The sequence below is a fragment of the Hyla sarda genome, chromosome 3, assembly GCF_029499605.1.
Source record: "Hyla sarda isolate aHylSar1 chromosome 3, aHylSar1.hap1, whole genome shotgun sequence".
NCBI classification, from domain to species: Eukaryota; Metazoa; Chordata; class Amphibia; order Anura; family Hylidae; genus Hyla; species Hyla sarda.
Window position 1 is genome coordinate 272,092,441 of NC_079191.1, and position 25,000 is coordinate 272,117,440.

The 25,000-nt window shown below is 41.6% G+C and overlaps 1 protein-coding gene across 5 annotated transcripts in view; it reads right to left on the reverse strand.

Moving 5' to 3' along the window:
* Window positions 1-519: 519 nt before the first annotated feature.
* HEBP2 (heme binding protein 2) overlaps window positions 520-25,000 on the reverse strand; it is a 32,035-nt gene continuing 7,554 nt past the window's right edge. For 4 of the 5 annotated variants that reach the window (XM_056566660.1, XM_056566659.1, XM_056566658.1 and 1 more), the window contains exons 2-6: window positions 16,312-16,352; window positions 16,107-16,187; window positions 14,840-14,978; window positions 9,606-9,786; window positions 520-2,508 (exon numbers count right to left, since the gene is read on the reverse strand). In XM_056566660.1, the coding sequence (XP_056422635.1) occupies window positions 2,334-2,508; window positions 9,606-9,786; window positions 14,840-14,978; window positions 16,107-16,181 (570 nt within the window). In that variant the 5' untranslated portion in view covers window positions 16,182-16,187; window positions 16,312-16,352 and the 3' untranslated portion in view covers window positions 520-2,333. Of the gene's footprint in view, window positions 2,509-9,605; window positions 9,787-14,839; window positions 14,979-16,106; window positions 16,188-16,311; window positions 16,353-19,201; window positions 19,239-25,000 lie in introns of those variants that run through there. The other variant, XM_056566661.1, reaches the window with a different exon arrangement.

Here is a 25,000-nt window from a genome sequence, read left to right on the forward strand (position 1 = left end):
AGTCAGACTAATTTTAGTGTTATTCCATACACAATACCAAAACATTAAAGTTAATTTATTACAAGGAATGTTAAACAAAACTTTGGCATATCTGACAATATAATTGTATATAAAAGGCATATGGTGGTTACTGTGGAGCCCATTGAAAGCTGATCCTCAGCCCCAATGGTCATAACACCCTTTGGTTCTATAAATGATAATAAAATCCAATATTAATTAAATCTTATCCCTTTATTTGTTGTGACCTAGTTTGGTAGAATCCAGAGAAGAGTCGGCACTTGAGAGTCCCAGCACATATGCAGGTGTCCAACCAGCGTGCCAGTGCTGGATTAAGCATATGCCATTGCAAGCGAAGACGCAGCACAAATGGTGGTGTTGAGGGTGAACAAAGAGGCTCAATATTTATTGCACCAATGAATATTACATGCAACATTTTGCCTGATGGGCTTTCTCAAGCAACCTTGAAAAAGGTCATCAGGCCGAAACGTTGCATGTAATATTCATTGGTGCAATAAATATTGAGCCTCTTTGTTCACCCTGAATACCACCATTTGTGCTGTGACCTAGTTTGGTAGATACAGGACATTCTAAGAGTCCATTATAAGGACTATTTATCTTTTGTATTCCATAGCCATTGTTCTTGCTAATTGTAATAGAAGCATTTGGTCTGTTTCAAATATGTTATGAAATAAATAAAAAAGTTACATTAAATCACTACACTGTATTTTTTTAAGCGGTAATAGGTTTTTAAAAATATTATACACTGCCATATTTCATACATGAATTCAGAACGTAGTCTAACATTGGATAAAGAGACAGCATTGCATCTATTAACATTGTTATAGATCTTTATTAATGTTTTTTTGCATAGAAATTGGGAATTTTAGTAGTCAACAATATTTTTTTTCCCAAAACATAGTCTGCTCTGTGTCACATATTTATGACTTTTTATGTCCTGATTTTTTATGTTACCACGGTTGCCCATAGGTTTTCTCTATTATACGATTAATTCAGCTTTGCTACATTCACTGTGGGTGAACAAGGATCAACTACAACATGAGACCCAGCTTATAGACAAGATTAGCACTGTTCCTAGAAATTGTTATTTCAATTATTGGAGGTCTATTATTTCCCCGATGGGTTCTTGACTTTTCACCCATCATTACTTGGTACTGCAAATGGCACTAACATGTGCCTTGGTCCTTGTTTTGCACCTCTACCTTTCAAATGCAGTATGCTTAATTCACCACCATTAGCAATGATTCACATTTTCGATAACCTATGAACCATTTTGATATCCTTATTTACAGCAATAGACTTTTCAAAGTAACAGTGAGGGCACATTAACATTAAAGTGTTCCAGTTATTAATGAAAAAATAAACTCTGACCAGGTCACAGAAACATATTAAAAGCTTTGATCAGTCATGGTCTCAGTGCTGACACCCTACTGAACAATAGAACAAGCAGGGAGAAGCTGGCACCTTAGTTCTTGGCTTTCCCTCTAGTGAACCTGGACAAAGATGACTGCTTAAAGGGGTTATCCAGGAATAGAAAAACAGAGCTAATTTCTTTCATAAACAGCTCAATGGCTGTCCCCAGGTTGTGTGTGGTATTACAACTTGGCTCCATCTACTTTAATGGAACTGAGCTGTAGAACCACACCCAACCTGAAGACAGACAGGGAGTCGTTTTTGAAAGGAACTAGCTATTTTTTTCAATTCCTGGATAACCCTTTTGGTGCCCGCTTCTCCTTGTTTGTTCTACTGATCATTGGGGGTTCAGCACTGGGACCCTGGATGATCAAAAAAAATAAAAAAAATTTATGTTTTTGTTGAATTTGTTTTAAAATACAAAGAAAAGGGTATATTATAAGCCTTACTGAGAAATACCATATTAATTATCATCATACATGTAAACAGACAAAATATAGTACATGAAAGTTTGTAGCATGGTAAGGAACAGCTTCTGGAGAGAAACATAAGCATCTGTTACTATACTATTTAATAAGTAAAAAAAAAAAAAAACTATACATATTAACAACATTGTAACATAACACAGTAACATAGTTTGTAACATTATAAAATAAACTAACAAAGGCTCTAAAAGACCGCAGGGATCTATCTGCCATTAATATGTGGGGTAGGGAATGGAAAAAAAGCCATTTGGGCCCAATCAAAACTTTTCACATGTTTCTGTGACATGTAAAAAAATTTTTTTTTAAATGACAGGGACACTTTAAGAGATGCTCCTTTTTTAGATGCTCCTTTTAAATCTGGAAAGACATGTAAGTCTACTTTGGATGCACTATGGCACTTCAGAGAGTAGTCTGTCATTACTTTGCTATCAACCACACCTCATTGTGTCGGTTGAGAAGCTTAAATGGACTGTCATATCCAGCAGTGTAGATGTTGTTCTCATCAAACTGCTTTCCATCTCTTCTTAGACATTCTGATAACTGCAAGATCTGTTCTTGATTCTTTGCTCCGTTAGTAAATCCGCCAAAAGTTCTACAAACAAAAATAAAGGTAAATATGAGATTTATTACACTGCATTCAGTATCCATGCTAGAATTCTAAGCAGAAAAAATGAACGATTAACCTTTTGCCATCCTAACACAATATGAGATAATGCTACAGATAGTAAATAATACAATACTGTACAATACTGTACAGCAGGTTAAGTAATCGATGGGGGGGGGGGGGGTTAGATGCATTGCTGCACCTTTCACACCAATATTAGCCTGTAACTTGTTTGGTATTGTAGCCTAAAGTTAAAGGGGTTATCCACCATAAGGTGATTTTAGTACATACAGATCATGTCACTCCTGCAGTGTAGAAGCACACTGATCATGTCACTACTGCAGTGTAGAAGCACACTGATCATGTCACTACTGCAGTGTAGAAGCACACTGATCATGTCACTCCTGCAGTGTAGAAGCATACTGATCATGTCACTCCTGCAGTGTAGAAGCACACTGATCATGTCACTCCTGCAGTGTAGAAGCACACTGATCATGTCACTCCTGCAGTGTAGAAGCACACTGATCATGTCACTCCTGCAGTGTAGAAGCACACTGATCATGTCACTCCTGCAGTGTAGAAGCACACTGATCATGTCACTCCTGCAGTGTAGAAGCACACTGATCATGTCACTCCTGCAGTGTAGAAGCACACTGATCATGTCACTCCTGCAGTGTAGAAGCACACTGATCATGTCACTCCTGCAGTGTAGAAGCACACTGATCATGTCACTCCTGCAGTGTAGAAGCACACTGATCATGTCACTCCTGCAGTGTAGAAGCACACTGATCATGTCACTCCTGCAGTGTAGAAGCACACTGATCATGTCACTCCTGCAGTGTAGAAGCACACTGATCATGTCACTCCTGCAGTGTAGAAGCACACTGATCATGTCACTCCTGCAGTGTAGAAGCACACTGATCATGTCACTCCTGCAGTGTAGAAGCACACTGATCATGTCACTCCTGCAGTGTAGAAGCACACTGATCATGTCACTCCTGCAGTGTAGAAGCACACTGATCATGTCACTCCTGCAGTGTAGAAGCACACTGATCATGTCACTCCTGCAGTGTAGAAGCACACTGATCATGTCACTCCTGCAGTGTAGAAGCACACTGATCATGTCACTCCTGCAGTGTAGAAGCATACTGATCATGTCACTCCTGCAGTGTAGAAGCACACTGATCGTGTCACTCCTGCAGTGTAGAAGCACACTGATCGTGTCACTACTGCAGTGTAGAAGCACACTGATCGTGTCACTCCTGCAGTGTAGAAGCAGACTGATCGTGTCACTCCTGCAGTGTAGAAGCAGACTGATCGTGTCACTCCTGCAGTGTAGAAGCACACTGATCGTGTCACTCCTGCAGTGTAGAAGCACACTGATCGTGTCACTCCTGCAGTGTAGAAGCACACTGATCGTGTCACTCCTGCAGTGTAGAAGCACACTGATCATGTCACTACTGCAGTGTAGAAGCACACTGATCATGTCACTCCTGCAGTGTAGAAGCACACTGATCATGTCACTCCTGCAGTGTAGAAGCACACTGATCATGTCACTCCTGCAGTGTAGAAGCATACTGATCATGTCACTCCTGCAGTTTAGAAGCACACTGATCATGTCACTCCTGCAGTGTAGAAGCATACTGATCATGTCACTCCTGCAGTGTAGAAGCACACTGATCATGTCACTACGGCAGTGTAGAAGCACACTGATCGTGTCACTCCTGCAGTGTAGAAGCACACTGATCCTGTCACTCCTGCAGTGTAGAAGCACACTGATCATGTCACTCCTGCAGTGTAGAAGCACACTGATCATGTCACTCCTGCAGTGTAGAAGCACACTGATCATGTCACTCCTGCAGTGTAGAAGCACACTGATCCTGTCACTCCTGCAGTGTAGAAGCACACTGATCATGTCACTCCTGCAGTGTAGAAGCACACTGATCCTGTCACTCCTGCAGTGTAGAAGCACACTGATCATGTCACTCCTGCAGTGTAGAAGCACACTGATCATGTCACTCCTGCAGTGTAGAAGCACACTGATCATGTCACTCCTGCAGTGTAGAAGCACACTGATCATGTCACTCCTGCAGTGTAGAAGCACACTGATCGTGTCACTCCTGCAGTGTAGAAGCACACTGATCGTGTCACTCCTGCAGTGTAGAAGCACACTGATCGTGTCACTCCTGCAGTGTAGAAGCACACTGATCATGTCACTCCTGCAGTGTAGAAGCACACTGATCATGTCACTCCTGCAGTGTAGAAGCACACTGATCATGTCACTCCTGCAGTGTAGAAGCACACTGATCATGTCACTCCTGCAGTGTAGAAGCACACTGATCATGTCACTCCTGCAGTGTAGAAGCACACTGATCATGTCACTCCTGCAGTGTAGAAGCACACTGATCATGTCACTCCTGCAGTGTAGAAGCACACTGATCATGTCACTCCTGCAGTGTAGAAGCACACTGATCATGTCACTCCTGCAGTGTAGAAGCACACTGATCATGTCACTACTGCAGTGTAGAAGCATACTGATCATGTCATTCCTGCAGTGTAGAAGCACACTGATCATGTCACTCCTGCAGTGTAGAAGCACACTGATCATGTCACTCCTGCAGTGGAGAAGCACACTGATCGTGTCACTCCTGCAGTGTAGAAGCACACTGATCATGTCACTCCTGCAGTGTAGAAGCACACTGATCGTGTCACTCCTGCAGTGTAGAAGCACACTGATCGTGTCACTCCTGCAGTGTAGAAGCACACTGATCGTGTCACTCCTGCAGTGTAGAAGCACACTGATCGTGTCACTCCTGCAGTGTAGAAGCACACTGATCGTGTCACTCCTGCAGTGTAGAAGCACACTGATCATGTCACTCCTGCAGTGTAGAAGCACACTGATCATGTCACTCCTGCAGTGTAGAAGCACACTGATCATGTCACTCCTGCAGTGGAGAAGCACACTGATCATGTCACTCCTGCAGTGTAGAAGCACACTGATCATGTCACTCCTGCAGTTTAGAAGCACACTGATCATGTCACTCCTGCAGTGTAGAAGCACACTGATCATGTCACTCCTGCAGTGTAGAAGCACACTGATCATGTCACTACTGCAGTGTAGAAGCACACTGATCATGTCACTCCTGCAGTTTAGAAGCACACTGATCATGTCACTCCTGCAGTGTAGAAGCACACTGATCATGTCACTCCTGCAGTGTAGAAGCACACTGATCATGTCACTACTGCAGTGTAGAAGCACACTGATCATGTCACTCCTGCAGTGTAGAAGCACACTGATCATGTCACTCCTGCAGTGTAGAAGCACACTGATCATGTCACTCCTGCAGTGTAGAAGCACACTGATCATGTCACTCCTGCAGTGTAGAAGCACACTGATCATGTCACTCCTGCAGTGTAGAAGCACACTGATCATGTCACTCCTGCAGTTTAGAAGCACACTGATCATGTCACTCCTGCAGTGTAGAAGCATACTGATCATGTCACTCCTGCAGTGTAGAAGCACACTGATCATGTCACTCCTGCAGTGTAGAAGCACACTGATCATGTCACTCCTGCAGTGTAGAAGCACACTGATCATGTCACTCCTGCAGTGTAGAAGCACACTGATCATGTCACTCCTGCAGTGTAGAAGCACACTGATCATGTCACTACTGCAGTGTAGAAGCACACTGATCATGTCACTCCTGCAGTGTAGAAGCACACTGATCATGTCACTCCTGCAGTGTAGAAGCACACTGATCATGTCACTCCTGCAGTGTAGAAGCACACTGATCATGTCACTACTGCAGTGTAGAAGCACACTGATCATGTCACTCCTGCAGTGTAGAAGCACACTGATCATGTCACTACTGCAGTGTAGAAGCACACTGATCATGTCACTCCTGCAGTGTAGAAGCACACTGATCATGTCACTACTGCAGTGTAGAAGCACACTGATCATGTCACTCCTGCAGTGTAGAAGCACACTGATCATGAGTGGCTCCATTTGACTTTTTTTTTTTTAGGAAATTGTGTGTACTGTACAGGACCCTGAAGAAGCTCCTGTCCTCTACACAGACAGTGATTTACAGCTCCCAGCAGATCTTTCTTACTTTTATATGTAAGGACTAGATTTATCTGTATTAGTTATCTACTATTAGTTTTCTTTAATCCTCACGTTTTCCTATTTTGGATGAAATTTTGGGGCTTCAGAACCAATTACCAGGTTTCCATAGAGTTCTGGTCTCAACATACAATGGTTTCAACATACAATGGTAATCCTGGAACCAATTAATATTGTAACTTGAGGCACCACTGTACTTGGCTGGCTACAAAATGGGAAAGTAGCTACTAGGAGAAAGTATCTATATCCCTACTTATCTATGAGGAAAAGCAACCTAATCTACCAAAACTTCCCCACCCTACCCACTTACCTCACTGCTTATCTGTACAAGACACCAATGAGGGCTTTATTCCTTGTGCCTTGGGGCTTGTACCCCTGATCTTTGCACCATAGCAATGCCCCTACTGATCATGTCAGTAATCCAGTGAGGAAACACACATATCATACATAGATGATTTTAACCTTATAATAGGCCTTTCGTTTTAAGCCCTGGGAAAATCCTTTTGTTAGCACCTGTACCCTTATCTCACTCTGTCTTCTCCTATCCAGCTGTTTTCTCAAGTTTTTTGCTTCATATGTCAGTTTGCAACTCATATAGGGAAACTATTATGTTAATATTTGCAGTTATTGCCAGTTAAAGGTGCCCAGCAGCTATAAAACTTGAGATTGCCACTAACAATACGGGCATTAAAGGCCATATAGGATGTGGGAAAGATCCCTCTGGGATGGAAATAGGTATCCTTTGTGTTTTATACCAGGCCAGAAAACTCATTGCTCAGTATTGGATTAGAGTTTGTCATCCTACTGTGGATAATCTAACTACTAGGGTTTCTATCATAGTTTGTTTGAAGCAGTGTATCTATTAAAAATGTAAGGCGTAAATTTCATATGTTGTGGGGTCCTTGGCTAAGTGCTTACAACCCGATAGCCCTAATGGGCTTTCTTGCCCTTGGTGGGGCTTTTGTCTCTTGGGTCACAGACATTTTAATAATTTCTGTAGTAATTGCCTCTGTATTTTAAAGCTGGTTTGTACTAGTACTTTCTTTCTGCCTTTTATTTTGACTACGTTCACTGACTTCTGTTTGTGGATAGTTACTAGTTACCTACTGTCCTTCCTATTCCCTCAATTCTTTTGTATGTACAAACGTGTACAATTATTGAAGTGCCTATGACTAATGTTCATAATATTGTTTTGGGTATTTTTTTTTTTTTTGTGTGTACAAAAAAAAAATTGTTAAACCAATCAAATTAAAAATAATAACAACAACAACATTATGGCAATTGCAAGAATAAGAAGAAGTAAACACAGAATGCTGCAATGTTCACATAAACTCTGCTTCAAACAGCTAATCTGTGGTTGTTGCAGGGGATAGAACCCTAAGGCTATGTTCACACAGCAGAATTTCTGCAAGGAATTCTGCATAAAAATCCTGCAGTAAATTTCGCAGAAATTAATTGTTCCTTTAATGAATTCCTTCAGTGGAATTCCATGCTTTGTTAATGGGACAGCAGAATCCAATTTATGCGTATTAGCTATAAATTCATGCAGAATTTTCATGTGGAGTTACATACATAGTTTATAAGGTTGAAAAAAGACCATCAACTTCAACCTATATCCCTATTGAGTCCCTGCTGAGTAGATCCAGAAGAAGGGGAAAAAAACCTCATACAAGAGGTAAAAATTACTCCCCAGAAATGCATCCAGACCCCTTTTGAACTCTCTTACTAAGTTCACCATGATGACCTCTTCCGGAAAAGAGTTCCACAGTATCACTGTTCTTACAGTAAAGAACCCCCCGTCTGTACTGGTGTAGAAACCTTCTTTGCTCTAAACTTAGAGGATGCCCCCTTGTTCTAGATACAGTCCTGGGTATAAATAGATCAAGGGAGAGATCTCTGTACTGGCCCCTGATATATTTATACATAGTTATTAGGTCGCCCCTAAGCCTTCTTTTTTCTAAACCAAATAACCCAAATTTTGATAATGTTTCTGGGTACTGTAATCCTCCCATTCCCCCTATTATCCTGGTTGCTCATCTTTGAACCCTCTCCAGCTCCACTATACCTTTCTTGTACACTGGTGCCCAGTACTGTACACAGTATTCCATGTGTGGTCTGACTAGTGATTTGTACAGGGGTAGAATTATTTCCTTGTCGTGGGCATCTATGCCCCTATTGATGCACCCCATGATTTTATTTGCCTTGGCAGCAGCTGCCCGATACTGGTCACTACAGCTAAATTTACTGTCAACTAAGACTCCCAGGTCCTTTTCCACGTCAGTCGTCCAAAGTATTCTCCCATTTAATAAATAATCCCAGTCTGGATTTTTCTTCCCCATGTGCATTACCTTACATTTATCAGTGTTGAACCTCATCTGCCACTTTCCAGCCCAAACCTCCAAACTATCCAGATCCATTTGTAAAAGTGCACTGTCCTCTATTGTGTTTACCGCTTTAAAGAGTTTATCATCATCTGCAAAGATTGCTACTTTACTATTCAACCCCTCTACAAGGTCATTAATAAATATATTAAATAGAACAGGACCCAAGACTGACCCCTATGGTACCCCACTAGTAACAGTCACCCAATCAGAATAAGTACCATTAATAACCACCCTCTGTTTCCTATCTCTGAGCCAGTTACTTACCCACTTTCACACATTGTCCCCCAGCCCAATCCTTCTCATTTTATGCACCAATCTTTTATGTGGCATTGTATCAAATGCTTTGGAAGAATCAAGATATACAACATCCAGCGATTCCCTCTGTTCCAGTCTGGAGCTCACCTCCTCATAAAAGCTGATCAGGTTAGTTTGACAGGACCGATCCCTCATAAACCCATGCCGCACACCATTCAGAAATTCTGGTGGGTGAACGTAGGCCATGAATGTATTAGATGAGTTGGGCTATTAGGAGTATAAGCCAACAATGGTAAAAGACTAATACTAAAAAATAATCTTACCGGACATAAACTGTCATTTGAGGTCTTTCTGTAACAAATACATTGCTCTCAGTAGGTTTAGGTGGATTTTCCTGGTGCTCTGGGGGTATGTAAAATGAAACAGTAATTGTGGATTCACAGGCTGGTCCAGCGCCTGGCTCTATATAGGTGGTCACTGGTGCAGTCATCTCAACTTTTTCTTCTGCAGAAAACAAGGTAAGCAATAATAGATTCTAGAATTAGTGCAAAAAATATATATACATACATGTTTAATTGTCTACAATTTCATATAAAAGGTTTTTGTAAATCTGTTTGGTTTTGTTAAATTAAACCTTCAGTGGTGACAAGGGGATTTTAGTGGTCTCACAGCTATTTCTCATTCTCTCAATTTCAGAGGGTGGGAGCAGGTATGGGTTGTTTGCCAGTAATACACATACATGGACTTATTTTCCTTTACTTCTCTGGCCAGTCACAGCAAGTACTCCCCTCTTCTACACCCTGATATAGAGGAGAAAGTGCACTGTGCTGGGGGTGACTTAAAAATAAACTAATTTAGATGGCATGTGGAGGGAGAAGGGGTTACTGATGCACTGGCTTTGCCAAGTGCTATACGAGCAGAAAGAAAAGAAACAGCTGCAGCAGGATCACAGCAATGAAATGGTTACACTAAGCAGTGAGATGCTACTGCTGCAACTAAGAAGCTGAAGTGAGGGGAATTTGGACATACTGTGAACTAGGGCTGCACGATATATCGCAAAAGGAATCGAATCGCAATTTTTGCTTTTTGCGATATAGCGATACGGCCCCCTGGGAAAATATGCGATTTTCTGCTCGTGCCAGCTCACACGTGCTGCTGCAGGCGGGACCATCCAGAGCAGGTAAAAACAAATGTAAATACCCGTATTTATCGGCGTATGACACGCACCCCTGCCTGCGTGTTATATGCCGATAAATCTTCTGGTCGCTGATTTAAAGTGGCCGCAGTAGCTTATGAAGTATTAGCAGCCCGGCCGCGGCCACTTTAAATCCTTACCTCCCCCCTCCCTCATCATTCCCCTGCTTTTTATATATATTTTTTATTTTCCTTACCTGGCTGCGCTTCGGCAGGCCAGGTCAGGTGGTGAGTCTTGCGGACTGTGTGGTCATGAAACAGATGAGGGACGTCCACCCTGCTTTTTATATATATATTTTTCCCTCCCTCCCCCCCTCCCTCATCGTTCCCCTTTTCCCCTGCTTATTTTTTTTTATTCTCTTTACCTGGCTGCGCTTTGGCAGGCCAGGTCAGGCGGTGGGTCTTGCGGGCTGTGTGGTCATGAAACAGATGAGTGATGTCCTCTGCCAGCTTCACTGCCCGGCATCAGTGACGTCACTTTTCATTTCCTGCAGCCGCCACGAGTCAGAGTTCGGAGTGCGGCGACTGCAGGAAATGAAAAGTGACGTCACTGATGCCACGCAGTGAAGCTGGCAGAAGACATCACTCATCTGTTTCATGACCACACAGCCCGCAAGACCCATCGCCTGACCTGGCCTGCCGAAGCGCAGCCAGGTAAGGAAAATAAAAAAATGTATATAAAAAGCAGGGGAAAAAGGGAATGATGAGGGAAGGGGGAGGTAGGGAAAATAAAAAATATATATATAAAAAGCAGGGTGGGAAGTGATGAGGGAGGGGGAAGGTAGGGGAAAAAAAATTATATATATATATATATATATATATAAATATATATATATATATATATATATATATAAATATAAAAAAAAAGCGGGGGGGGGGGGGGGGGAAGTAGAGAAAATAAAAAAATATATATAAAAAGCAGGGGAAAAGGGGGAATGATGAAGCATGGGGTGAGAATGATGATGCATGGGAAGAATGGCATAGGAGGAACATGATGGGGAGGATAATGACACAGGGGGAAATGAAGAGGGGGGGGGGGGAATTATAAGTGACACTGGAGGGGACGGGACCAAACTGAGGTGCAGAAGAAATCAAAGTTGGGGGGGATGATGTGGCATGTAGTTCAAGTAATTTATATTACATTTATTTTATTTTTTTACTTAAATTTCCCTGTTAAAATGGGTATGTGTGTTATATGCCAGTGTGTGTTATACACTGATAAATACAGTACTAAAAGTCAGTGTTTCCCAACCAGGGGGCCTCCAGTTGTTGCAAAACTACAATTCTCAGCATGCCTGAACCGGCAAAGACTGTCCGGCCATGCTGGGAGTAGTAGTTTCACAACAGCTGGAGGCACCCTGATAGAAAAACAGTGAGCTAAATAAAAAAGCGCAGGGAGAAAAATAAAAATAAAAACTTCTGCTCACCTACTCCCATTCCCTGCAGATGCCGTTCCCCCTCTGTGCGGTCCGGGGTGTCCTCCCTTCACCATGCAACTAGTAGGACCTTTCCCTTTTCAGCCAATCACTGGCTGCAGTGGTGTCACGTGTCAAGTCAGTGATTGGCTGATGGGTAAAGGTCTTTTTCGGCAGCAAACACACTAGGTTTCCCACGGAAGATTTGAAAACCGCCCGGGAAACCTAGTGTATTGCTGCAGTACAAGAATGTGACAAGGGGGAGGGGACTGTGACAGGGGGGGGGGGGAAGGATGTGACAAGGGGGGGGGGAAGGATGTGACAAGGGGGAGATGTGAAATGGGCGGTGGGCATAAAATGGGTAGGTAGGTGTGAAATTGGAAATGAAATGGGGGGGGGGATTTCACCATTTTTTTTTATTATATCGCATTGCATATCGAAATCGCAATTTTTAAACATACAGCAGTAGGTACACTGCTATTTTCACATGGGACAGATGTGCAGCGCTATTTGTGTGGTGTAGAATAAGAAGTAAGCCTTAATTTACCTTTTAGGAGCAGTGTAGACCCTTTTCAGCAAGTAGACTAGCTCAGCTTTCAGGTACACATACCAGGCTTTCTTAGGCTCTCTTTCTCTCCTACATGTAGCAAATGGCAAACCCTACCCCCATTTCCCATAATTTGTCCTTATATAGTTGCTAGATACAGACTTCCCTTGACAACAGGGAGTTGTGGTTCCCAAACTTTTTTTTGTTCACAACTCTCTTAGCATTCATAATCCATGAGCGCAACTCCCCACTGACATATAGCACTAGTATAGTAAAATGGGGATGGAAGTAGTAGTATAACCGACACATACAGTACTAGTATAGTATAATGGGAGTGCTGGTAATAGTATGACCGTCACATATAGCACTAGTATAGTATAATGAGGGTGGTAGTAGTACTCTAACCAACACACATAGCACTGGTATAGTATAAGGGAGGTAGTAGATGTAGTATGAAACACATAGCATTGGTACAGTATAATGGGGTAGTAATAGTATGACATATAGCGTAGTGGGGCGTATGCATACGCCTGTGGGAATTCCGGTCCCCGCCGCTAGCCGGTTGGGGATCGGACCGGGATGCCTGCTGAAATCATTCAGCAGGCATCCCGGCACATCGCTGAGGGGGGTCCTGAGAATCCCCCCCCATGTCGGCGATCGCAGAAAATCGCATGTCAATTCAGACATGCGATTTTCTGCTATTCTGGGCTGATCGGGTCTCTGGTGACCCGATCACCCGGAAAATAGGGATGATCGGAGCTGTCAGTGACAGCCCCAATCATCTAGAGGGATAGGAGCGAGGTCGCAGTGCTGCGATCTCCTCCTATCCCCTGCAATTGGTCAGAACTGATTCTGACCAATGGCAGCGCAGGACACTGGGTGTCGGGCAGAACGGGGGGAGAAGATGGAGGCCGGTACCTGCAAAGAAGATGCGTGGGGACCGCCGATCGTCGCTGGAGACAGCAGAGATCACGGCGCAGGTAGGGAAACGAGGGTGGGGGTGGGGGAAAGGAAGCGGGCAGTAAGCGATATTTACTGCTGCCCTTCCTAGTGGGTGCTAAACTGAGTTGTAGTTTTGCAACATCTGAAGGGTCACAGTTTGGAGACCACTGTTACAGTGGTGCCCAAACGGTAGCCCTCCAGATGTTGCCAAACTACAACTCTCAGCATGCCTAGACTGCCCAGGCATGCTGGGAGTTGTAGTTCTGTAACATCTGTCCCTTCAGATTTTGCCATTTTCATGAAATTTTTGAAAATTGCTGCTCTACTTTGAAGCCCTCTAATTTTTGAAAAAGTTAAAATATGTCCATTTTATGATGCCAACATAAAGTGGACATATTGTATTTGTGAATAAAAAAAAATTTATCTGGAATATCCATTTTCCTTACAAGTAGAGAGCTTCAAAGTTTGAAAAATGCAAAATTCTCTACATTTTCATGAAATTTGGGGATTTTTCACCCAAAAAGGATGCAAGTAAGGAAGAAAATTTACCACCAAAATAAAGTAGAATATGTCACGAAAAAACAATCTCAGAATCAGAATATTCGGTTAAAGCGTTTTAGAGTTATTAATGCGTAAAGCGACGGTGGTCAGAATTGCGAAAAAGGGCTGTGTCCTTAAGGTGAAAAAGGGCTGCGTCCTTAAGGGGTTAAGTATGCAGCATAGTTTCCCCCACATTGGGTTGGCAGCATAGTTCCGCCCACATTAGGTTGGCAGCATAGTTCCCCCCACATTAGGTTGGCAGTACAGTTTTCCCCACAATAGGTTGACCACATATTCTCCCCCACATTAAGTTGGCAGCATAATTCCCTCCACATTAGGTTGGCAGCATAGTTCCCCCCACATTAGGTTGGCAGTATAGTTTCCCCCACATTAGGTTGGCAGTATAGTTTCCCCCACATTAGGTTGGCAGTATAGTTTCCCCCACATTAGGGTGGCAGTATAGTTTCCCCCACATTAGGGTGGCAGTATAGTTTCCCCCACGTTAGGGTGGCAGTATAGTTTCCCCCACATTAGGGTGGCAGTATATTCCTCCTCCTTGATGCTCTGCTCCTGTGGGCGCACACATGGGACGTCAGTGACGTCCCTGCGTGCGCTACCTCCCGGCGGCCCCTGCATTTTTAAAGTTAACGTGGGGCCGAAGAGAGTTAACCGGGCATCCTTGTGTTCCGAAAAGATCTATCGGGACACAGGGATGTCCTTAATACTGATGGGGGGAATGTCAATAGCCACGCCAGCACTAGTTTGGTATAATAGGGCAGTGGTTCTCAACCTTTTTTGCGACTGTACCCCCAAAGGCTGAAAGTATGTCCGCGGGTACCCCATCATAAACTTTGTTGTAGATGGTAAACAACTTACTAGCTAATGTAAATGAATCTTGGCAATACTTGGAAATACTCACTTTTTTCATTGTTTCCTTGAATATAGCCAAAAAGACGCATGAAGCCTGTGCTGATAGCACTGTCCCAGTCTTTCACTGATGTCACTTCAGTGCTCACCCACTTTGTAGCTTCATACTGTCGTGCTTCATAATCTGAAGACTACCGAAAGATATGAACATAATGAACAATCACATCTCACATGATGGTGCAGTTTTTGGTGATTTCAGCATGGACCATTAATAAAGAAGCTAGGCCTAATTTTTTTTATTCAGAAACAACACTACTTTTGTCTATGAGCGGTCTGTGTCCTTTCCCCTCCTATATATACATATGATAGGTGTTTCTAGAAGACTAATCTTGCAACATAAAATTTGCGATATTTTGGACATTGCCAGCACTGGTAACAAATGCCGTGTTTTTGGCGTAACAATGGTTTTGCCCTGGAACCTACAGTGATTATCATTATTACAACCTCCCTCCCCCCCCCCTTTCCTCACATGTTGTGCTCTATTATATGCTCATAGAATAATAGATACATGTATGTATGAGTGCTAGTTTGTGCAAAAGGCCATGTTCACAGACACAGTAAAAAAAAAAAAAACGTGGGGGGAACAGAAAAAGTACAGCAGAAAAAGAATAGTGGCAAAATCGGCACCGGCAATGCAAACTGAAATGTCTGAATGGAAGGAGAGGAGGTTAATGACCCAGCATATGTGTATCAATGGTGTTGCACGTATATAACTACAAATAACTATAGTAACAAGAAGATGCAGAAAAACGGAGCACTCACACTGCCCGGATCCGGGCTGACAAAGCACCCTTTGGCGCGATACGGGACCGTGGCCACCGTCTGAGCTTCCCCCCTATTCCATCTAGCCTTCCTGCAGAGGGTCCTCATGCTGAGCCCTCCGTGAATACAGCTTGAAGACCATCTACAGCAGTGTGAGTGCTCTGTTTTTCTGCATCTTCTTGTTACTATAGTAAAAAACAAAATGTGTTTTTATGGTTAAAAATTGTTGTCAATGGAAAACATAAGGGAAGAACTCACCCGTTATGTCAACAGCTGTTTAACTAATTTGTCTTTTATTTGCGGCAGATTTTGGATAAGAATTAAAAATTTTTTTTTACAGATTTGCATAAAAATTGCTATTCACAAAAGCAGATAATTTTTTAGAAGCTACAAAAAATAAATAAATAAAAAAACAGCCAAACAAAACATTGCCTACATAGCCTACATGTCTAGTTCAAGGTCCACTTATAAAAATATTATAAGAATTCTGGACTTACTGGAGTTTCTATCGCTGTCCATTTAGGGGTTTGAATATCAGTTGAAAATAAAGCTTGTTTCACAGTCTTCAACATTGTTCACTTAAAAACATAAGATAGCGATAGTGACATCTATGGATCGTTATTAGTAGCATTTTCTCAACCTGCAACAGTTTATAGGACAATGGTTAATAGACACGTGTTTCCTATACAATAATTCTCTTACCTTACTGTAGGCAGGTATCTGAAACTTGTTTCCTTGGTAATCTAGAGAGAGACAGATAAGTAACATATCAAGAACAGTAGCATTTACATTGTACTTTCTATTTAAATATAACAAAAACATTTGCACCAAATGTTTGTTTGTTTGTTTTTGTTTTTTTTTTTATAAAAACCAAGTTAGTGCAAGGCAACCTTCAATAATGGGGAAAATAATCAATTACATATATACCTGCTACGATAGGTATACACCTGCTACTATAGATATACACTGCCTACTACAGATATACACTGCCTACTACAGATATACACTGCCTACTACAGATATACACTGCCTACTCCAGATGTACACCTGCTACAACAGATATACACTGCCTACTACAGATATACACCTGCCACTATATACATTGCCTACTACAAATATACACCTGCTACTATAGATATAGACTGCCTACTACAAATATACACCTGCCTACTACAGATATACACCTGCCACTATAGATATACACTGCCTACTACAGATATACACCTGCCACTATAGATATACACTGCCTACTCCAGATGTACACCTGCTACTACAGATATACACCTGCCACTATATACATTGCCTACTACAAATATACACCTGCTACTATAGATATACACTGCTTACTACAAATATACACCTGCTACTATAGATATACATTGCCTACTACTAATATACACCTGCTACTATAGATATACACTGCTACTATAGATATACACTGCCTACTACAGATATACACCTGCTACTACAGATATACACTGCCTACTCCAGATATATACCTGCTGCTATAGATATACACCTGCTACTATAGATATACACTGCCTACTCCAGATATATACCTGCTACTATATATACACTGCCTACTCCAGATATATACCTGCTACTATAGATATACACTGCCTACTCCAGATATATACCTGCTGCTATATACACACTGCCTACTCCAGATATACACCTGCTACTATAGATATACACTGCCTACTCCAGATATATACCTGCTGCTATATACACACTGCCTACTCCAGATATACACCTGCTACTATAGATATACACTGCCTACTCCAGATATATACCTGCTGCTATATACACACTGCCTACTCCAGATATACACCTGCTACTACAGATATACACTGCCTACTACAAATATACACCTGCTACTACAGATATACACTGCCTACTACAAATATACACTTACTAATACAGATATACACCTGCTACTACAGATATACACTGCCTACTAGAGATATACACTGCCTACTAGAGATATACACTGCCTACTACAGATATACACTGCCTACTACAGATATACACTGCCTACTACAGATATACACTGCCTACTACAGATATACACCTGCCTCTATAGATATACACTGCCTACTCCAGATGTACACCTGCTACAACAGATATACACTGCCTACTACAGATATACACCTGCCACTATATACATTGCCTACTACAAATATACACCTGCTACTATAGATATACACTGCCTACTACAAATATACACCTGCCTACTACAGATATACACCTGCCACTATAGATATACACTGCCTACTACAGATATACACCTGCCACTATAGATATACACTGCCTACTCCAGATGTACACCTGCTACTACAGATATACACCTGCCACTATATACATTGCCTACTACAAATATACACCTGCTACTATAGATATACACTGCCTACTACAAATATACACCTGCTACTATAGATATACATTGCCTACTACTAATATACACCTGCTACTATAGATATACACTGCCTACTACAGATATACACCTGCTACTACAGATATACACTGCCTACTCCAGATATATACCTGCTGCTATAGATATACACCTGCTACTATAGATATACACTGCCTACTCCAGATATATACCTGCTACTATATATACACTGCCTACTCCAGATATATACCTGCTACTATAGATATACACTGCCTACTCCAGATATATACCTGCTGCTATATACACACTGCCTACTCCAGATATACACCTGCTACTATAGATATACACTGCCTACTCCAGATATATACCTGCTGCTATATACACACTGCCTACTCCAGATATACACCTGCTACTATAGATATACACTGCCTACTCCAGATATATACCTGCTGCTATATACACACTGCCTACTCCAGATATACACCTGCTACTACAGATATACACTGCCTACTACAAATATACACCTGCTACTACAGATATACACTGCCTACTACAAATATACACCTACTAATACAGATATACACCTGCTACTACAGATATACACTGCCTACTAGAGATATACACTGCCTACTAGAGATATACACTGCCTACTACAGATATACACTGCCTACTACAGATATACACTGCCTACTACAGATATACACCTGCCTCTATAGATATACACTGCCTACTCCAGATGTACACCTGCTATAACATATACACTGCCTACTACAGATATACACCTGCCACTATAGATATACACTGCCTACTCCAGATGTACACCTGCTACAACAGATATACACTGCCTACTACAGATATACACCTGCCACTATAGATATACACTGCCTACTCCAGATGTACACCTGCTACAACAGATATACACTGCCTACTACAGATATACACCTGCTACAACAGATATACACTGCCTACTACAGATATACACCTGCCACTATAGATATACACTGCCTACTCCAGATGTACACCTGCTACAACAGATATACACTGCCTTCTACAGATATACACCAGATTCTACAGATATACACCTGCTACTAGTTCACTGCTATTTTTCCCAATGTGAAAGTCTTCTTGCATATATAAAGAAGGCACACAATAACCCTGATCCTATATGAGTAAAGCAATAAAGCCACATACTGTACAGACCTCTCCCCAGGCTCTGCAGCTGCTGACAGCTCTTGTTACTCTGGTTATATATTGGAGGCTGCTGGGCAGGGCCTGAGCTGGGTGTTACATGTGCTCTTTTGTAACAGATAGAATAGCAGCTCTCTCCCACTCTACACGCTGGTGGGTGCTGCTTGCATAACACACATTTTACACAGGGAATGCTATTTATCTACATCAGGCTTTAGGATCCCCATGTCATTTATTATTTATAAGGCATCACTCTTTGGTATATGCTGTATTTGTTACTAGAAATACTTACATAACAGTACAAAATAACAAACAATATCACCTAAATCTACATATTATGTAAACTCGAAAATTAATATACAGACCCTAAAATTACCGGAATAGTAGACCCCAGAGAAACTGCAAGTCACTGACTAAGAGGAAACCCCTGCGGTCAGTGACCAGCTGATTGGCCAGTTTCTGTGGGTTATGTTGTGTACATATCAATGTGTATGTGTACATATAACACAATATTTTTATGTTTACTTTTTATTTATTTTTATTTGAGACAAAAGAAGATAAGAAAATGGAGGTTATACAATAATATATAATCTAAAACCACAAAACAACTTAGATAACCCAAGGGCTGGTTCCTAAAACACTGTTTGTATTGTAAAGATAAAGTCTGTGAGGCTGCAGATTTCTATGGGAACCTGTCAGCGTGCTACTGGAAAAACCAGCCTCTTGGGGTTAACGTGACTGGTGCGCTTTGCCTTCAAGTAAATCCTTTGTTACACAATTATAATATTAGAGGATTGGATTTTATCTATGAATGAACTATCCAAGCCGCACCTTGCTGTCATTTCCTAAAGTATCATTCATTTACTTGGCAAAAGCAAATTTCACTGACTATACAAAACTACAAGACAAATGAAACCATCTTCTCACAATGTGGCAAAGAAGCAGGATTATGACTGTCAGGGCTTATAGTACATAACATACAGTGAACATGTCTGGGTTTGTAGTATGGGTGTAATTGTCATAAAGTGTTATTATGCCGGTTCCCTCTTTTATAATGTTCTGTCTTTGTACAGATCTTTAGGTTTCTCAGTAAATATTTGTGGTTACACCGGATGTTGTGGCAAAAGGCACCCATGATCTCCTAGACACCAGCTAAGTTTATTTCACAAGGGTAGATCATGGCCTGCAACATGTAAATACAACCAGGACTGTTCTTTCTGGAGGACGTCCAATGTCCTGTTGCTTTAAAGGGGTACTCCGCTGCTCAGCGTTTGGAACAACCTTGTTCCGAACGCTGGAGTCGGGAGATTGTGACGTCATAACCCCGCCCCCTCCATGCAGGTCTATGGGAGGGGGTGTGGCACTGTCACTTTTCAAGTATCTGCTCAGAATTGTTTCCGTTTAGTTTTTTCGCCATCGTGTGGTGATTTTTGCTTTCTGCGCAAAATGATTTTTTCCACACAAAATGATGGGAATTTCCACACAGAAATTTCAAGGTGGAAAGCAGAATCCCTATGGAAACAAATCCAAAATGCAATGCATCTACAATTCTGCGCAGAATTTTGAAACGGAATTCCACACAGAACGTCCAGTGCATGAACGTACCCTAAGAGAACTCAGCAATAAAGATGTCTCGGTGACAGTTTGGCACGAGCTGGTGGCAGGATAAGGTTAGTGGTAGACTACCCAGACTATACTGTTCAACACTATCAAGAAACCGTATCCAGCATCTGCTTATAGGACACTCTTTTGATAAGCTGCCCCTTAGCTATTTACAGAATAGGTTTTCCACAGTACAAGTTTCCAGCCCAAATATTGCATAGAAGAAATGCAGTCTAATTGATAAAGACTGGATACACTGTACACAATTCCTTTTCCTTGCCTGGCTTAATGTTATACACAGAATACTGTAAAGAAAGAATGGTGACAGAAGGACATAAACACAGACCACGGGAGCGATGCCTGGTGGCTACAACCATTTCTTGCACTTCTTTGGGTTGGTGGTATACTTCACTGTGTACAGGGGCAGGCTTAAACAGTTGCTATAGTTACAAACAACACATAAAACCATCAGGGAATAAAAATGGGCTCAGATCGTTGCAATTGGGCCAAAGGCATTTGTTCTAATTATCCATTTTGCTTGAAGCAACATATTATGACGATCGCCACCACTCTACGGGAGTCCCACTCTTTCAAGTCCAGCAAACCTCAATACCTTAACCCCTTAAGGACCGAGGGTTTTTCCGTTTTTGCATTTTCCTTTTTTCCTCCTTGCCTTTAAAAATTCATCTCTTTCAATTTTGCACCTAAAAATCCATATGATGGCTTTTTTTGTGTGCCACCAATTCTACTTTGTAATGACATCAGTCACTTTGCCCAAAAATCTACGGCGAAACGGAAAAAAAAAATTATTGTGAGACAAAATTGAAAAAAAAAACCTCACTGTTTTGTCACTTTTGGGGGCTTCCGTTTGTACGTAAAAAAATTTTTTGGTAAAAATGACACCTTATCTTTATTCTGTAGGTCCATACGGTTAAAATGATACCCTACTTATATAGGTTTGATTTTGTCGCACTTCTGGAAAAAAAATCATAACTACATGGAGGAAAATATATACGTTTAAAATTGTCATCTTCTGACCCCTATAACTTTTTTATTTTTCCGCGTATGGGGCGGTATGAGGGCTAATTTTTTGCGCCGTGATCTGAAGTTTTTAGCGGTACCATTTTTGCATTGATAGGACTTATTGATCTAAAAAGTGACCAAAAATGCACTATTTTGGACTTTGGAATTTTTTTGCGCGTACGCCATTGACCGTGCGGTTTAATTAACAATATATTTTTAGAATTCGGACATTTACGCACCATATATGTTTATTTTTAGTTACACTGTGGTTTTTTTTTATGGGAAAAGGGGGGTGATTCAAACTTTTAATAGGGGAAGGGTTAAATGTTTATTTACTTTTTTTTTTCACTTTTTTTTGCAGTGTTATAGCTCCCATAGGGACCTATAACACTGCACACACTGATCTATTACATTGATCACTGGTTTCTCATAGGAAACCAGTGATCGATGATTCTGCCGCTTGACTGCTCATGCCTGGATCTCAGGCACTGAGCAGTCATTCGCCGATCGGACAACGAGGAGGCAGGTAGGGGCCCTCCCGCTGTCCTGTAAGCTGTTTGGGATGCCGCGATTTCACCGCAGCTATCCCGAACAGCTCCCTGAGCTAACTGGCATGCTTTCACTTTCACTTTAGACGCGGCATTCAACTTTGAACGCCGCGTCTAAAGGGTTAATAGCGCGCGGCACCGCAATCAATGCCGCGCGCTATTAGCCAGGGGTCCCGGCCGTTGTTAGAGGCCGTGGCGCCGCGTTATAGATCGGGAGCGGACTCATGATGTACCGGTACATCATGTGTCCTTAAGGAGTTAATGCTGCCCCCATGCACCTCTTGCTCACGTGGGCAATCAGACATGGAACACCTACTTCCGGCCTAATGAATCTAAAGTGCTCTCATATATAAATGAACACCCGTCTGATGGTCTTGCTGACGTAAAAGAAGCCCCACGGGCAGAGAACTATGGGAGAGATGTATCAAAACCTGTGTAGAGGAAGAGTGGTGCAGTTGCCCATAGCAACCAATCAGATGGCTTCTTTCATTTTTCACAGGCCTCTTTGTAATCGGATTGGTTGCTATGGGCAACTGCACCTCTTTACCTCTACACAGGTTTTGATAAATCTCCCCCTATATACTCTACATATGAGGCTTTACAGGTAATAAAATTATTTACTGTTCTTTACCCCTCCTAAAGTATTTACTTTAGAGGCAAAATTGTGTTTACAAATGAAACTGTTCCTGTGAGGGTAGTTCCCATTAGGAATGCTATCAGCTAACCAATTACAACCAACAAGTTTCTTTTTTGTGATTTGTTTTCAGCACTTTCTCCCATATCTTCCAGAGTTTTATTTCTATGATGTGTGATTAACCCCTTAAGGACCAGACCCATTTTGGCCTTCCCCCCTTAAGGACCAGGCCATTTTACACCTTAAGGACCAGAGCGTTTTTTGCAAATCTGACCACTGTCACTTTAAACATTAATAACTCTGGAATGCTTTTAGTTATCATTCTGATTCCGAGATAGTTTTTTCGTGACATATTCTACTTTAACTTAGTGGTAAAATTTTATGGTAACTTGCATCCTTTCTTGGTGAAAATCCCAAAATTTGATGAAAAAAATTAAAATTTGCATTTTTCTAACTTTGAAGCTCTTTGCTTGTAAGGAAAATGGATATTCCAAATAATTTTTTTTTGGTTCACATGTACAATATGTCTACTTTATGTTTGCATCATAAAATTGATGAGTTTTTACTTTTGGAAGACACCAGAGGGCTTCAAAGTTCAGCAGCAATTTTGAAATTTTTCACAAAATTTTCAAACTCGCTATTTTTCATGGTCCAGTTAAGGTTTGAAGTGGATTTGAAGGGTCTTCATATTAGAAATACCCCATAAAAGACCCCATTATAAAAACTGCACCCCCCCAAAGTATTCAAAATGACATTCAGTAAGTGTATTAACCCTTTAGGTGTTTCACAGGAATAGCAGCAAAGTGAAGGAGAAAATTCACAATCTTTATTTTTTACACTTGCATGTTCTTGTAGACCCAATTTTTGAATTTTTACAAGGGGTAAAAAGGAGAAAATATTTTTACTTGTATTTGAAACCCAATTTCTCTCGAGTAAGGACATACCTCATATGTCTATGTAAAGTGTTCGGCGGGCGCAGTAGAGGGCTCAGAAGCGAAGGAGCGACAAATGGTTTTTGGGGGGCATGTCACCTTTAGGAAGCCCCTATGGTGCCAGGACAGCAAAAAAAAAAAACACATGGCATACCATTTTGGAAACTAGACCCCTCGGGGAACGTAACAAGGGGTAATGTGAACCTTAATACCCCACAGGTGATTCACGACTTTTGCATATGTAAAACAAAAAAAAAAAATTTACCTAAAATGCTTGGTTTCCCAAAAATTTTCCATTTTTAAAAAGGATAATAGCAGAAAATACCCCCCAAAATTTGAAGCCCAATTTCTCCCGATTCAGAAAACACCCCATATGGGGGTGAAAAGTGCTCTGCTGGCGCACTACAGGTCTCAGAAGAGAAGGAGTCACATTTGGCTTTTTGAAAGCAAATTTTGCTCTGGGGGCATGCCGCATTTAGGAAGCCCCTATGGTGCCAGGACAGCAAAAAAAAAAAAAAAACACATGGCATACCATTTTGGAAACTAGACCCCTCAGTGAATGTAACAAGGGGTAATGTGAACCTTAATACCCTACAGGTGTTTCACGACTTTTGCATATGTAAAAAAAAAAATTTTTTTTTACCTAAAATGCTTGGTTTCCCAAAATGTTTACATTTTTAAAAAGGGTAATAGCAGAAAATACCCCCCAAAATTTGTAACACAATTTCTCCCGAGTACGGCGATACCCCATATGTGACCCTAAACTGTTGCCTTGAAATACGACAGGGATCCAAAGTGAGAGCGCCATGCGCATTTGAGGCCTAAATTAGGGACTTGCATAGGGGTGGACATAGGGGTATTCTACGCCAGTGATTCCCAAACAGGGTGCCTCCAGCTGTTGCAAAACTCCCAGCATGCCTGGACAGTCAGTGGCTGTCCGACAATACTGGGAGTTGTTGTTTTGCAACAGCTGGAGGCTCCGTTTTGGAAACAGTGGCGTACCAGACGTTTTTCTTTTTCATTGGGGAGGGGGGCTGTGTAGGGGTATGTGTATATGTAGTGTTTTTTACTT